Here is a 17,548-nt window from a genome sequence, read left to right as displayed (position 1 = left end):
CGTTCATTTAGGTCCTGGGGAGACACCAAATATATCATAACGTTTGGGTCTCAGGCTGAAAAGGTTCTGCGAACCACTGATCTACATCACATGTTTTTTTGGCAATGGAGTATGAGCCAGGCTGAAAAGTAATCCCTAAAATAAGCATGCTGAGACGTGAGTGAATCTGGTATTTGTCAGGGTCTAGGCAGCTATGAGTGCCGGTAAATTGCGTGCGATGCTTTGTAGCATGACCATATTTGACCAAGAAATGAGATGACACCGTGGTCTGTGTCCATGGCTTATAGCGATTATTATCAATGTGTTATTCTCTAAGAACTGCGTAAGGCAGGGGTCTTACAACGTTTCTCAGGCCAAGGAAGGTGTTGTAGTCTAAACTTTTTCATAGATTTCATAGATAGCTTCATAGACTAGTTTGACAGCACTGTCATTGTGTAACGCTGCGTTGGATTCATGTTAACCCATTAAAACCGGGAAAGCATCTGTGTCGTTTTAGATTTTTGCGTTGGCTATTCAAAAATAGCAGCTATGGAATATATATACACACATATACATATTTTAACTTATTTGTTAAAAAGTTAGCTCTTTAGTAAACAGAAAATACATCTTTATAGGTAGGTTGCCCATATCATCGAATCAGGAGAGAGTACCCCTTTATCAGCTGCACTTTATAGTGTTCCAGTTCCAATGTTTCCCAATTTCACTTGTTAATCCATCCTGTATGAGTCTTCTCTCCTGTTTGGATAAAATCGGTATCCTCACCCGAAAAGGTATTTTTTTTTCTGTTTATTAAAGAGATGGAGAGACAGGGACACCCCTGTTACTGAACACATACATAGTAATGATTACTATTACATAATAGAGTTGTTGTCGGTCTTACTGATTCCCAACTAAATTTTACCACAATTCCTTATTCCTTATCGTTGATACTTTGAAACAGAAGGGGGAAACAAACAATGTAATTGGTCTTACCTGGCCTATAGAATTCAGGGTGATTGAGGCATCCATGATTTAAGAGAAAGAGACACTTTGTGGAGAAAAGGTGAAAAAAGTAACAAAACAATCTCTGAGCTGAAGCCAGACACGATTAGCAAGCCTGGAGAAGAGCAGCTGCAGAGTGAATGTGACATGGAACTGATGACAGTCTCAAACACACACACGCGCACACGCACACCCGCACACACACACACACACACACACACACACACACACACACACACACACACACACACACACACACACACACACACACACACACACACACAGACTTAAGATGGCGTAGCACTCTTGAAGACCACCCATCTGACCCTTATTAGTACAGTGTTTTTAACAGTCCATGGCTCAAACCAAACTTGCCAAACAAGTCTTCATGGGGGTCCGCTCATAATTGTGACATCCCATTATTCCGAACATTAGGTCAGTGTGAGGTTAGGGTTAGTTATACGTAATGGGGTCAGTCAGGGCTTACTAGCTCCTCACGCATTGAAGGAGGCATGAGCTCGGCTCTGGGCTCTCCCTGGCAGAGGGAGAGTAGCGCCCAGGATTACTTAGATAATTGGCACTGGGTGAAAAAATGAGGTTGCAAAATTGTGGGATAAGAATTTAAAGAAGGGGGAAACAATAATGACATGGCATTCCTTCTTGTGCGCAGCCACTGCAACTTAAGGAACCAATTAATTCAATAGGTACTTTTATGATTTGATGGAAGATTCCATCTGTAATGGGTTTTTTTGTGCTTTTAATGTTGTTTTATATGATTTGGTACACTGTAAGTTTTTTTATGTTTGAACAAAACTTTTGTACTGCTGCTGTCTGGGACAGAGTTCCCAAATTAATATCTTGGGCCACGGAACCCCATCTGAAAATAATATGTGGTGCCAGGGACCACAATACAAGATGTGTGTTGTTTAAACTATTTTTAAAATAATTGGGGCAAAATCTACAAAGACACTATAACTAAAGTTTTCAAATAATTGTAGTAGAGTAAAAGCACAATATTTGTCTCTGAGATGTAGCGGAGTAGAAGTAAAAGTATTGGAAATTGGAAATACTCAAGTAAAGTACAAATACCTCAAAATGTTGCTTAAGTACAGTACTTGACTACATGTACAGTTCAGCAGCGCTAACACATGACTATTATGGGGTGTAAGTGACCTGAGTGTGCATAATGACATGTCCAGTGTGAGCCGACATGGGTGTAACCTCCTCTCTACTGCTGTCACCAGTGGTGGAAGAAGTACTCCGATAATTTTAAGGGTAAATGATTTTCTTTGGCTAAAATAAGTGTTAAATAGCTTTATATTCTGATAGTACTCATTACTGTAGAGTGTATATGTTCAGTGACAGTGTTAAATAGCTCTATATTGTGATATTAATTGCGATAGAGTGTTTGTTCAGTTAAAGTTGTACTTACATTAATGAAAAGCAAGGAAACATAACTCAGCCTCTGCTTATTTGCTATACTAGATTTTCAAATCTAGTTCTATATTGCGCTGATCAGAGCAATGTATGTTGGAAGTTGGAAGTTATGGCCAGTTTTGGTCTGACTATTGTCATGGCAGACCCCTGAGCAGCATTTGTACCATGTTTGGTGAGGATTGGAGCAGTGGTGTGCCTGGGGCCACTGGGGTCCCTTGATTTGGCCCCTGGTGTGACTATTGTCATGGCAGACCCCTGACCAGTGTTTGTACCAAGTTTGGTGCAGATAGGCTCTATTCACAGCAGCCATATTATGAAGACATTCACAGGTGTTACCAATGATACTAATGAAGGCTCTGTGCCATTCTGGTCAAACAGAGTCAGGGTGCTGATATTGTGCATGTTGGCCCACTGGAAACACTCTGTTACACCAGTGGGTCTAAAGTTGGGGTCCAGGGACCCTCATGGGCTTCCAAATGGCCCCTTACAGGTGTGTAACTCTGAGAGTGTACAAATGGAACCAAATGGACCCGTAAGGGTCCATTTGGTTCCATTTGTACACTCTCAGAGTTATGGGGCTCGTGGAAACCACTGTGACTAGACTAAATGGAACAGGGCCTTCATTAGTATCATTGGTAACACCTGTGAAGGAAGTGATAATATGGCTGCTGTGCATAGAGCCTATTGGAGCAACAGTGTGCATTTATTTTTGTTTAGTGGGCGGCACCTCATTGATAGACATGGGCGTGTCCATGTTAGAGTGGTGCCAGTCTAAATGAGATTTGCCCAAGGTAAGATATGTTCCTCAGCAAACAGTTTTTTTCCAGCCAGAGTCTGTATGTTTACTGTGATACCGTGATGTATTGTGTTGTTTATTGATTGTTAGAATAGGCCAGTCTAAATGAGATTTGCCCAAGACGTGCTGATGCTTGGGTGTGTTACACCAAAAGACGTCACTGACCAGAGACATGTGTGTATTCTTACCAGAATAAACTGTCAACAAAGAATGAAGTGGGCTGGAACTTCATTAATCCACAACACAACGCAGATCACCATCCACTGTCGGCCCACCCGCCCCTCCACCCACCCTTAAGGCAAAACAAAAATAGCAGATCTACAAGCTCACCGCCTCACTTCGTGAGGAAGAGTTGTGTCATTGAGGGGACATAAAACATACAGGTCACATGTATTCATGTAGCCCCATTTGGAACGTCTCCCTCCGCTACCGCTCCGAGATGAGGTCCCTGCTCTCAGATGTTTTAACTTCTAGCACCAAAAAAAAATCTAACTGAAGGGTTGAAATAAGCGTTTAAATCGCTTAAAATGTTAGCCTGTGGAACCTCGTGGAACCTCATCTCGGAGCTATATAGCGGAGGGAGAGGTTCCGATTGGAGCTAGAATTCATACAGCTCAGAATAGCTACAAGCAGACAATGTGTATCCATTGTTTTCTATGGGAACAGCGCTAACAGTGTGGACTTTATGTATAATACACATGACAACATTGTAGGCCTGACAACTTGGATGTCTGTAATATATAATATATACTGTTATAATAAAATAAATAATCTCGAATAAGGTGATTACCCTCATCAAAGGTGGGACTGGTGCCTTTAAACTAAGTCACTGGTGTGACATGAGTCACGTGTGTGTGTGTGTGCGTGCGTGCGTGCGTGCGTGCGAGAGGCATAAAACAGTCATCATGTCAACCATGTTGTACATTCATTCATCATTTATTGTTTTCCCACACAGATGTGTGCCTTCAAGCCCACTAACACACTGATTCATTTGTTGTGTGTTTTATGATTATACTGTAGAATAAACATTTCACACGCCATGGTCTTGTGAATATGAATTACAGAGTTTGTACTGTGAGCTGATGGCTCAGTGTTTTCTTCACCAGTCAGTTGGGGGAGTTTTGGGAGACATTTGGACAGGCTGACAGAGAAACAACAACTTTAATAGAATATCATTTCATATGCCGTATGAGGCCCTGACCTCATAATGAGTGAAACATTTTGGGTCATGATCAAATCCTGATCTGAAAATGTACTGGTCTGTTGAAGTGCATCAAATGACAAATTACCAACTACATTCTCAAAACACTTTTCACTCATACTGTATATGAGCAATAATCTATACTCCATACATTACATATACACTCAAACATGTACGTTCATTAAGTCAATATCATCGTGGTTTAACATCATCTGTTTTATGGATTGATACCTTGATAGTTCCTCTTTGATTGACCTAAGTCAAATGTTTCCTTAATCCAGATGTTTGTGTATTAGCTGCACACAAACTACCTGTAGACACACTCCATCTGTACTGGACAGATGTTTGTCACTACAGTGACATACAGTATCTGTCAAAACACTCAAACTGCACGTGTCATTTGCTTCATTTAGCTCAACAGAGAAAAGAGCATCATTCATTTAGTTGTCAGAGTCACACTGGTCAGATGTAACTAAAAGATTGTCACTAGTTCATCAGGGATGTCTCTATAGCAGCAACTCCAAGGAAAGAAATGGTTGGGAACCACTGACTCACATCATGCAGCAGTATATGTCCTGTAAATACGCTCTATGCACATCGGCCATGTTGCAATTAAATTGGGCCTCGAATTCCTCACTTCCTTCACAGGTGTTACCAATGATACTAATGAAGGCTCTGTTCCATTCTGGTCAGACAGAGTACCGTACTCAAGTACAATTTTGAGGTATTTGTACTTTACTTGAGTATTTCTAATTTCCAATATTTTTGACTTCTACTCCACTACATCTCAGAGGCAAATATTATACTTTTACTCCACTGCAACACAATAACCACTTTGGCCCTACGTCATACCTAGGCTATTTGAAAATAGCCGATCTACAAGCTCACAACGCGTCGCAATGCGACGCGTTGTGAGCTTGTAGATCTGATATTTTCAAACATTTGACTACTTTTACTTTTGATACTTTAAAGACATTTTGATGCCAATACTTTTACTCAAGTAAATTTTGAATTCTGGACTCTTACTTGTACTGCACTAAATGAAACGGAGCCTTTATCAGTGGGAAGACCCTGTGGAGGAAGTGTTGTCCCTCTGGGCGTACAGTATAGGTCTTATTTATTTCTTCCTGTCTATCTTGCTCATCATGGCCTTGACGTCGACGGGGGCGGAGGCCACGGCCGCCTTGGCGCGCTCCTCCTCCTCCTGTTTCCACAGGACGATGGGGTGGATGCCCGGGTTCCTGCTGCCGGCGTTCTGCTGCAGCTGGGCATCACTGTAGGTGGACACAAAACAAAATGAACGCTTACAAGAACTCTCTCTCTCTCTCTCTCGTTTCCATGTCTCTCTCTCTCTCTCTCTCTCTCTCTCTCTCTCTCTCTCTCTCTCTCTCTCTCTCTCTCTCTCTCTCTCTCTCTCTCTCTCTCTCTCTCTCTCTCTCTCTCTCTCTCTCTCTCTCTCCCCCCCCCACCACCTATGTGAAGCATATAACAGGGGAATTCCCCCCATTTAGAAGAATAAATACAAAATCAGGCCCGCATTGCATCATGGTGGTAAAAAGCCAGTAGCTTAACACATTAAAAACCGGTGTCATTTTTAGATTTTTGCGTTGGCTATTCAAAAATAGCAGATCTACAAGCTCACAGCGCGTCACTTTGTGCCGCGCTCAAGCTTGAGTCTGCTATTTTTGAACATTTCTGAAGAATCTTCAAAGTGTTGAATAAAAAACAACACATCTCTTCTGGGGGTGTCCCTAGCACAAACATTTTCAGATGGGGTTCCACGGCCAAATATACATCAATCAATTTGGGGGTCCTTGGCACAAATAAGTTTGAAAACTACTGATTCAGTAGAATTTTGTAGAATCGGTAGAATCAGGTCTTAATGGGTTAATTTAATTACAACATCTCTTTAATGCATACAATAGTGTGAAGCCATCTGTGCTTTCTCACTAAGTTACCAAGCACCTCCATATAGCAGAGTATAGATATAATATATATATATATATATATATATATATATATATATATATATATATATATATATATATATATATATATATATATATATATATATATATATATAATGCTAGATGACTGTCTCCCAATCAAATTTGGTCAATTTTTTTTAAATCCATAATAAAAATGCTACTTTATAAGTACAGTGCTTGAGAACATGTAATGTTTAGTAACTTTCCAGACTTGTATGAAGGACCAACCTGAAGTTATGAGGCTCTGGGTTCATAGCTTTCTTCTGCATCTCTTTATAGACGGGGGACTTCAGGTACCTGAAGAATGTATCCTGTAGCAGAGGAAACATTCATTAACAACTAACTATGGCACTGGAAGTGTTTCAAGTACTAATAATACGAAAAGTAATAATAATAATAATACAGATAAAAATTATATATATATTGTATTTAGCCTATAGCACCTTTCACAACAAAGTTTACAAAGTGCTTTTCACTCATAAAACAGTGGAGCGAACCAAGCACAAAGATTGGCCGAAAAGCAAGATACCAAGGGCAACCCACAAATATAAACTAGGGATGCACCGATGAGACATTTTGGCCGATATCGATATCCGATATAATATATTGCTGTTATGGCCGATAACCGATATAACCGATGTCGATATGATCGATAAAAAAAACAGTTTTGTCCATTCTGAAAAACAATAGTAAACACTGAATTTGAAAAAGCAATGCCTGTTTATTACAAATTATTTTATATTATTATATGGATAATCCCCAGAGCAAAAAACATTTGTGTCAACTGCAAAACGTACCAGTGACAGCAGCTTAGAAACTTGGCAAATATCATTGATGTAAAGAATAAAAGGTTTGGGCCCCAATACTGACCCCTGGGAGACGCCACAAGCAATGTCCAAATGATTTGAGCTGTATTTGCCCAACTTCACAAACTGTTGACGTCTGTCCAAATAACTTTGTTTTAATCCAGTCTACTGCAATGCCTCTAATACCAATTTTCTCCAGTTTGTTTATTAATATGTTGTGATAAATAGTGTCAAAAGCTTTTTTGATGTAAATTGATATTCCAATTGCATCTGTGATTCTTTCAATGGATTCCATCAATGCCTGAGATGTTGATCTGTTAGTTCTAAAACCATATTGACTCTCTGAGAGTAGGCTACATTAAATCTTTCCAAAAAATAATCTAATCTGCTATTGAAAAGTTTCTCCAGTAGGCCTATCTTTGAAAATTGTGACCAATTGGTTCCATTTGGACACTGAGTTACAGACCCATAAGGGTCCATATGGTTTGTACACTCCGAGTTACAGACCCATACAAGAGTCCATTTGGTTCGATTTGTGCACTCTGAGTTACAGATCCATACGGGTCCATTTGGTTCCTAACTACCCATCATTTTGCTGGGGATCCCCGGACCCCACTTTTAGAACCACTGTCCTACACTGTGTGTGTGTGTGTGTGTGTGTGTGTGTGTGTGTGTGTGTGTGTGTGTGTGTGTGTGCGCGCGCGCGCGCACATACACACACATATATCGATATATATATATCGGTTGGCCGATATATCACACATCCCTAAAATAAACAATAACAGATGCAACATAATTAACAATCAAGAATCAAGTACAAGTAAGACGCGCGAACGCGGGAAGCGAACGCCAAAAAATAAAAACAAATTAATGAAATTTTTTTTTTTTTTTTAAGTAACCAAAACAAATAAATAAAAAATACAAAGAAATTCTGCGTTAAAAGGAGCATCTTAGAAAAATACAAATTCACAAAAAAAAAACTTTGAATGTTTTTGAACAATTCAACAAAGTGTTTGAAGTGCCTGTTTCACCCACTTCCGGGGGGGCGGAGCCAAAATCCGAGCTCGAAGTATTTGTTCGTAAACCACCACTTAGGGGGGGTAGAAAAAGTTTCGGAGCGATTCGGGCACTTTTCATTTAACATGGGGTTTCGATGGGGAGTTTTTAGGAGACTTCTCCGGGGCGTGGCTTCCGGGGGAAGGGGCGGGCCTAAACGCAACCTTGACAGGTGTGTTCAGTTTTCAAAGACCTTTCATTTGATGTATGGTACGTCTATATTGGACATTTACTTGGCTGCACACAGGCAGTGCACACATACTGCACACAGAGAGACAGAGACACTCACAAGCCGAGCACGGTTTCATAGTAAGCTCCACTTGCGCGGAGGCGCGCCTTCGGCGCGCCTCCTTCCGCTGCGTTCACAATTAAAAGCAGTTTTAAAGCTGTGTGTCTTGGACAGTGATTTAACATGTAATTCGGCACACTTGATATCCTCAGGTAGCGTGGTGCAGTGAGGGCCCTGACTGAAAAGGCACAGTCACCTTTAGTTTTGAGTCATGTCCTCGGAACAGATAGAAACAAATAGAAAATATATTTTTGGGAGTCCTGGAAGAATACGTTTAATTGTGCTATTTTATGACTTCAAACTTAGAGTTGTGTTTATATCTGCATACTTCACAGTTAATATCTTGACCTACTGTATGAGAGGTCCAGAGGTACTAGTACAGTGTGTGTGTTCTGTGTGTGTGTGTGTGTGTGTGTGTGTGTGTGTGTGTGTGTGTGTGTGTGTGTGTGTGTGTGTGTGTGTGTGTGTGTGTGCGTGTGTGTGAGCGCGCACGTGCCTGCGTGTGTGTGTGTGTGTGTGTGTGTGTGTGTGTGTGTGTGTGTCGTAAGAGGGCGTCAGACAGACCTTCTTCATCAGCAGGAAGACGTGCGTCTGCGCGGCGTCAAGAACGTAGCGGTGAGGATGTTCCAGACCCTTCACTGTCAGACCCATGGTACGACCGTCTATGTTGATCCAACGAGGGGCTCCGGGTTTCAGGAACGTACTGCACACACACACACACACACACACACACACACACACACACACACACACACACACACACACACACACACACACACACACACACACACACACACACACACACACACAGTAAACATGATCCATCTGGCACTGTTCACGGACAGATCTGTAAATGAGGGAGTCTATCCCCTTTTCAGTGTGATAGACGATGGATTGTTAAGGTGGAGAGCAACGCCTACCATCAGCTCCCAGTACTTAAAACAACACCTACCATCAGCTAAACAACACCTACCATCAGCTAAACAACACCTACCATCAGCTAAACAACACCTACCATCAGCTAAACAACACCTGCCATCAGCTAAACAACACCTACCATCAGCTAAACAACACCTACCATCAGCTAAACAACACCTGCCATCAGCTAAACAACACCTACCATCAGCTAAACAACACCTGCCATCAGCTAAACAACATCTACCATCAGCTCCCAGTACTTAAAACAACACCTACCATCAGCTAAACAACACCTGCCATCAGCTAAACAACATCTACCATCAGCTCCCAGTACTTAAAACAACACCTACCATCATCCCCATCACCCCCATAGTAGCCCAAATCACAAACCTATCCATCAGCCAGTGTCACGTCCCACAGGATTTCAAATTGGCAAGAGTTATCCCTCTGCATAAAAAAGGAAGCAAATTAGAACCTGGCAACTATAGGCCTGTTTCCATCCTTTGTTCCATCTCAAAGGTTGTAGAGCGAATAATTCAAGAACAAATCAACAGCTACCTCAGCGAGCATAAACTGTTGTTTGAATTCCAATCGGGCTTCAGAACCTCCCATTCCACTGACACATGCCTGCTGTATTTGACCGACTACATCAAACGTGAGGTAGACGCGGGCAAATACTGCGGCATGGTCATGTTGGACCTCCAAAAAGCGTTCGACACTGTAAACCATTCAATTTTACTTGATAAGCTGAGGGCGATTGGTTTTGACTGCACATCACTAAACTGGATGAGATCCTACCTGGAGGGAAGAGAACAAGTGGTTGACATCAACGGAACCATGTCCTCTTCCCTCCCGGTGAGCTGTGGGGTTCCTCAGGGCAGCATTCTAGGGCCGTTACTGTTCCTTTTATACATTAACGACATGAATGCTGCCTGTAACTGCAAATTGTTCCTGTTCGCTGATGACTCGGCACTCCTGATCTCGGGAGAGGACAAGCTGCAAGTTGAGGAGGCGCTCAGCTCCGAACTCTCAAAAATCCGTACTTGGCTTACTGATAACAAACTGTCACTACACCTTGGGAAAACTGAATCCATTCTCTTTGGGACCAAACATTCCCTCAGACAGATGGATGTAAATGATTTCAAGGTCAAAGTCGATGGCACAATTATCTCTAGCAAAGAAGAGATTACCTATTTGGGTTGTATTCTCGACAAATACCTGTCAGGTGAAAGCATGGGGACAAAGGTGGTCAAAATAGTAAACCAGAGAACCAAATTTATGGGCAGAGTTTCCTCTTTTGTCAACCCTCAGGCCCTCAGGACCCTCTCAGGGGCCCTGATTCAACCACATTTTGACTATGCTAGCACCTCCTGGTACTCCAACACCTCAGTGTCACTGAAGACTAAACTTCAAACCTCCCAAAACAAACTGATTCGGCTACTCCTCGGATTGGGGCCCATGACCCACCTTTCTCCCACCCATTTTGCCAGCCTAGGCTGGCTCAGGGTGGAAGACAGGGTTAAACAACTAAAAATGGGACTGGCGTTCAAAATTGTAAATGAAAATTTGCCCGATATGCCCCCTATTCCCGCATATCTGAGTAAATACCTCCAAAAGGTTAGTGACACCCACAGTCACAATACCAGAGGGAGTGCAAACAACAATTTGGTACCACCCACCCATAAAACAAACATGGGCAAATTCTCCTTCTACAGCACTGCCACCCAGGTTTGGAATGGTCTAACCCCATCCCTCAAAAAATGCAGTTCGCTGGGCTCATTTAAAAGAGCCTTAAAAAATCACCTTTCAGGAGGCCAAAAGAGGAGGTAGTACCATTTTCCCGTTAGACAGCCGACCCCCCCCCCCCCCCCCCCTGTTCTTGTACATATCTTTCCCCCCTTTTTTTTTTATTCCATTGGCTGTACATAGTGTTGTATGTATGTATGTATATATGTATGTATGTATGTGTGTATATATATATATGTATATATGTATATGTATATATATATGTATGTGTGTATGTATGTATATGTGTATATATGTATATATGTATATATGTATGTGTATGTGTATGTATGTATATATATATATATATATATATATATATATATATAATTTTTTTGCTGTTTTTTTTATTTTTTTATTTCTTTGTGTAATGATATTTGAACTGTGGTGCCACTACATATGTCTATGAATTGAATACCAAGGCCCTCATTGGAAACAAGTCCGCAAGGACTTTTATGAACGGACCTGTTAGACAAAGTATTTTAAATGTAAATGTGTTGTTTTACATTCTTTTGCCTAATAAAATATTCAATCAATCAATCAGCTAAACAACACCTACCATCAGCTAAACAACACCTACCATCAGCTAAACAACACCTGCCATCAGCTAAACAACATCTACCATCAGCTCCCAGTACTTAAAACAACACCTACCATCAGCTAAACAACACCTACCATCAGCTAAACAACACCTACCATCAGCTAAACAACATCTACCATCAGCTCCCAGTACTTAAAACAACACCTACCATCAGCTAAACAACACCTACCATCAGCTCCCAGTACTTAAAACAACACCTACCATCAGCTAAACAACACCTACCATCAGCTAAACAGCATTTACCATCAGCTCCCAGTACTTAAAACAACACCTACCATCAGCTAAACAACATTTACCATCAGCTAAACAACACCTACCGTCAGCTCCCAGTACTTAAAACATTTTTAAGTGCGTACGGTTTATGTACGTTGTCGCACGCACGCACGCACGCACGCACGCACAGTCATTACTGTATTTGTGCTCAACTCACTTGAAAATGCTCGCAGATTGTGTCGTCATGTCGCACGCAGCTCCCCACTTCATCTCCTCTGCCACTTCCCAGAAGGCCAAGTTCTCCCCTGTCACACGCGCAAACACATGCACACACACACACACACACACGCACGCATGCGCACACGCGCACGCGCACACACACACACACACACACACACACACACACACACACACACACACACACACACACACACACACACACACACACACACACACACACACACACACACACACACACACTAGTTACTTAGTGTGACTAGTTACTTTGCAGATATAAATGATTGTCTCCGCCAGGCCGAAGGCATGGCGAGAGAGTATGTTTTACCCCCTCTCCGTCCCCGTGTGTGTCCGTGTGTCCGTCTGTGAACAGCTAATCTCCCACACCATTGGCTTGATCGCAGCGAAACTTTGCACACACACTCCCTGGATGCCAATTCAGAACCTCTGCCCCAAATGTTTCACATGGGCCTGTTATAGCGCCACCAGGAGGCCGATTTGTGCAAAACATATTTTTTGACAGTACTCCTTCAGATTTGATCCAAACATCACGCAAATCGGTACACAGTATCTCTATAGTCCTGTGATCAACACGGATCTGTCCGATTTTCCATATTCCATCCTAATTGGTTAAGATTGCCTTCCAAAGTTTGCTGGATTGGTTTGTTTTAAACAAAATGCCTCAAATCATGAACACAGCATGCGATTTCCTTGAAACTTCGCACGCAAATTCCCACTAGGCCGAGGAAGAAATGGCACCCTTTTCACATTGGCCTGTTATAGCACCACCAGCAGGTCTAATTTAGCAACACACATTTTTGGAACAAAATGCCTCAAATCATGAATGCAAGGTCTGATTGCCGTGAAATGCCCAAGAAGAAATGGCACCCTTTTCAAATTGGCCTATTATAGCGCCACCAGGAGGCCACAATAACCTACCTAACCTGGCGGAGACCTGTGCTCCGTGGAGCACTTTTTCTAGTTACTTATTATAAAACTTACATTAACCACTTCAGCCCCATTTTATACGTAGGCTATTTGAAAATAGCCGTTCTACAAGCTCACAACGCGTCGCATTGTGACGTGTCGGGGTTCGGACATACTTTGCGAACTATAGTTCGGGAAGTCCGAACATTTCGAGGGGCGCGGGTTTCCGAGGGAAAGTTTTGAGACCGCCCTTCCGAAGTTCGCAATGACGTCAATTTGTAGTTACATCACCTCCCTTTACCGAACAAAAGTTTGGACGTCAGAAGGAGTTATGTATTGTGCTTAACTCCGCAAATCTTTTTTTCAGCCATAAAACGACAATTGATGAGGCCAAGGAAAATTCTACTATACTTGTGGTGACATTTGGTCTTCGCAATAGAAACACACACACACACACACACACACACACACACACACACACACACACACACACACACACACACACACACACACACACACACACACACACACACAAGGGCGCCGATACTGTGGGTGTCTCGGGGTTAAACCAGGAGAAATGACGAGCACCCATCACAAACTGATAAAAAAAAAAAAAAAAAACCCTCTGACATCTGCACTTCATGGCGCTGGCCGCACGTGCGTTGCGCACCCAATAGCGCAGACATAAATCGGCACCCCTGCACACGCACACGCACACGCACACGCACACACACACACACACACACACACACACACACACACACACACACACACACACACACACACACAAACTCACCACTGAATTCTCTCTTGAGGAATACCTTGAAGTCGTCTCGTCCGCGCAGGTCACTGAGAAGCTCCCAGAAGCTGAAGGACCAGCGTTCCACACGGAGCTTAGTGGGGACGTCCACCCTGTGGACACATGAAGACACTACAGTCAAACATGTCCCCAAATGTCTAACTCAAATATGTCCACCCTGTGGACACATGAAGACGTTCACTCACACAGTACTCATGTCCCCACACCAGCTCGGTACACAGCATAAATGTTAAGCCACTTAAAGGTTGTGTGATACTTTTGGTTATAATAAAAAGTTTATTTTTTTCAATAAATCAGGGCCATTGAGCACCCTTTACGTCTGTGTGTTGGTAAAACAAATATTGAACCAATAAAAAGCATTAAAAAGCGCTTCTGACAAAACCAGCTAACTCCATTGGATCCTCAAACTTTCTGCTAAACCAGCTAACTTCACCAAAGGGGGGTGGACTTAGGAGCTGGTTTTGCTGACTCCAGGCTCCACCCCCTTTTGACCTCCAACCTCATTGTGAGCTTGGAGGTCCATTCAGATGTTCTTATCAATGATGAACAAAACCTCCTAACTCCACTTTTTTTCATTTTCTGAAAAATTGACATTTTGGAGTTTGGTTTCTGAGAGACAGCAGGGATATATTTAGTTGACTAAGGTCCCCCAGGGGTCTATACTTGGCCCCCTCCTTTTTTCCCTCTACACCAAATCTCCACATACAAACAGCTGCTCTCTTTGCTTACATCATTGGTAGGCAGGTTTGATCATTTCAAACCTTTATTAACAATGCTAACTTTCCAGGAAGAAAAAGGCTGTAGTTTCTTTAACCTTGGAATCCCCGTCAATGATGTCACTGGTAGGCATGGTTTGGGAACTGTCCACAACCCACCAATGAGACACAGAGTGAGTAGACACAAATTACAATTACAATTTACACTTTAGGCATTTAGCAGACGCACTTAACACATGGGGTGCCAAAACCGAATACCCTTCGGTTTTGCAAATAGTTACGTGGAGTGCCAAAACCGAAGGGTATTCGGTTTTGGTGTCTTTTTGTTTTTTTCATTTTTTTCCACACGGGAGGGGCTGGAGCAGCTCTGGGAGTACCCATTGTGATCCTGAGAAGGATAGGCCAAATAGATCACCGGAAACAAAAACATGGCTCCCCATCCGCTTCCTGTCTATTTCCTGCCTGTATCTCCGAATCTGTTTCCGGTGGGGAAAACCGGTCATGCGCGACACGCGATCCCCCCCCGTTGTAACTCGCGAGTGAAATGTTATCGTTCCAGGATATAGCCAGGGTCATCGCGCTACATGAATGGATGCTTTTTTTACGTGGATTTGCTCGTCGTGGAGTCTAGAGCTTTAAACAGCAAAGCGCAGTCAATGGGGAGAATGCTGGCACCCACGGTAAGTTGTTATGAAAAAATGCTGGCACCCAATGTGTTAATCCAGAGCGATTTACAGTAAGCCAAAAATTGTGCCATCTTATAATGAGTGAGGAGAAATAACAAAGATAATGTTTAAAATGGGTGACGTGCTCCATTTAAAAAAAAAATATTATTATTTTGGACCACGGTTTTCTTACCTTTTCTATGATGTTATGACATCCTAGGATGAATGGTACAGTAGAACATTTTCATAACTCCATCCCGGGTCCGCCACAGCTAAAAACGCGCGCCAATAGGCCTTGCACTAGATTGCATATTTTGATAGCTTTTTTATTTTGGTGAGATATGACGTTCATAGTGACAGAACACTATGCAATGTGATTGTCTTGAATGCGCCCCACCGGAAGTCTCGCTATAGATTGAAATCTCTTTTTTTTTAGCTGTGGCGGACCCGGGATGGAGTTATGATTTTTTTCTACTGTACCATTCATCCTAGGATATCATAACATCATAGAAAAGGTAAGAAAAACCTGGTCCAAAATTCTCCTTTAACCCATTAAGACCTGAGAAAAAAAAACACGATTTTACATAAATAGCAGATCTACAACCTCGTAGCGCGGCACTTGGTGCCGCGCTATGAGCTTGTATATCTGTTATTTTTGAATAGCCTAAAGAAATCTAAAAGTGACACAGATGCGTTCCAGGTCTTAATGGGTTAAGCCCTACTAAACATTTTAGAAATGTTCTGAAAGATTTTGTGAAATAGGGAAAATCTTTGTGAAGATTTTTTAATGCCAATAATGCCATGGCCAGTATACGGATGCCAGGTTGAGGGTGCGGTCAAGCCAAACTTTAATTCTGCCTATGCGGGCGGGTTCTGGCAATGCTTTTCAATGGGAACGGAGCAGGGTTTTTTTTGCGGAAATCCACAAATGGCAACAATGGGCGTTCCCATTGAAAAGCATTGGCAGAATCCGCCCTCATAGGCAGAATAAAAGTTGATAGTGCTTTAACAGGTTTAGCCTACTTTCTAATGCTGGACGCGAGGGTCAAACTGGCTAATTGTTTGTAAACTAATCCTAATCCTGTCAGAATAAGACAGCTGTCAGAAAAGAGGCTTAGTCTTTGTGTGTAAAGGTATGTCTGCCCCCTTAAATCAGTGGTTCATGAAAACTATTGAGAACCGTTCTCAATAGTTTTCATGTCAAAGACCCCCAAATTAATATATATATCAGGCCATGAAAACATTTTGTTCCAGGGACCTCCATACAAGATTTATGTTGTTATTATGTTTAGAAGAAAATAAATCTTCAAACTTCGACCATTTTCAAATAGTTGATGTATATAGGATTAACGTGGATAACATTTTCCCATGCTATATCAACTAATTTATCTGGGGACCCCCTGGAACCCCCTCAAGGACCTCTGGGGGTCCCCATTAAGGTTATGCTATGAAGTTCTCGTCCTGTCTGTCTGTCTGGTGTCCCTCTTACCGTCTCATGCTGAGGTTCCAGTACGTGTCGTTGTCAGACTGCCAGGGGTTGCTGGGTAAACACGGTGCCAGGAACGGGTCGTGGTTCTTGTAGGTGGTGACAAACTTCACCAGTCTACAGGAGCCCAAGAGGGAGGGGAAAAAAACACATCTGTCATTTTAGATTTTAGCCACGTTATAATTCCACTACCGCTTACATATTCAAAGATTTGCACAACTTTTCACGATTTAAAACAAAAACAACAGACCTACAAGCTCATAGCTGCACTATGAGCTTGTAGATCTGCTATTTTTGAATAGCCAAAGTATAGAATAATGGTTAAAGTGGTTAAAAATCTAAAATGACTGTTGCGTTCCCGGTCTTGAAGGGTTCATATGAATATGTGTTGAATTCTTCACAGTCTGGGTACGCACCGCTCATTCTTTCAATATCTCTACCACTGGTATGAGTGTTATGTGCATTGCTTATGTCAGTGGTGCATATCAATGGCTTAAAAACGGATGTAATCATAGGTGAATCAATTAACTCATATAGAGCAATACGGTTAAAGCTGCACTACGTAACGTTCCTCTTCTACCCCGGATTTGAACCCGATTTCCTGCGCAAGTGCTGACATTTTTACC

The 17,548-nt window shown here is 42.2% G+C and overlaps 1 protein-coding gene across 2 annotated transcripts in view; it reads right to left on the bottom strand.

Moving 5' to 3' along the window:
- Positions 1–17,548, bottom strand: part of rgs9a (regulator of G protein signaling 9a) — a 514,629-nt gene that overhangs the window by 475,305 nt on the left and 21,776 nt on the right. Inside the window, exons 5-10 of one of the 2 annotated variants that reach the window (XM_084070888.1) lie at positions 16,926–17,039; positions 14,032–14,147; positions 12,289–12,376; positions 9,119–9,257; positions 6,632–6,714; positions 5,442–5,689 (exon numbers count right to left, since the gene is read on the bottom strand). In XM_084070888.1, the coding sequence (XP_083927014.1) occupies positions 5,533–5,689; positions 6,632–6,714; positions 9,119–9,257; positions 12,289–12,376; positions 14,032–14,147; positions 16,926–17,039 (697 nt within the window). In that variant the 3' untranslated portion in view covers positions 5,442–5,532. Of the gene's footprint in view, positions 1–5,441; positions 5,690–6,631; positions 6,715–9,118; positions 9,258–12,288; positions 12,377–14,031; positions 14,148–16,925; positions 17,040–17,548 lie in introns of those variants that run through there. The other variant, XM_084070889.1, reaches the window with a different exon arrangement.

The sequence above is a fragment of the Gymnoscopelus microlampas genome (assembly GCF_963454915.1).
Source record: "Gymnoscopelus microlampas genome assembly, chromosome: 11".
Taxonomy (NCBI): Eukaryota; Metazoa; Chordata; class Actinopteri; order Myctophiformes; family Myctophidae; genus Gymnoscopelus; species Gymnoscopelus microlampas.
Note: the sequence above shows the minus strand (reverse complement) of the source record. Positions and strands in the feature narration are given on the sequence as shown.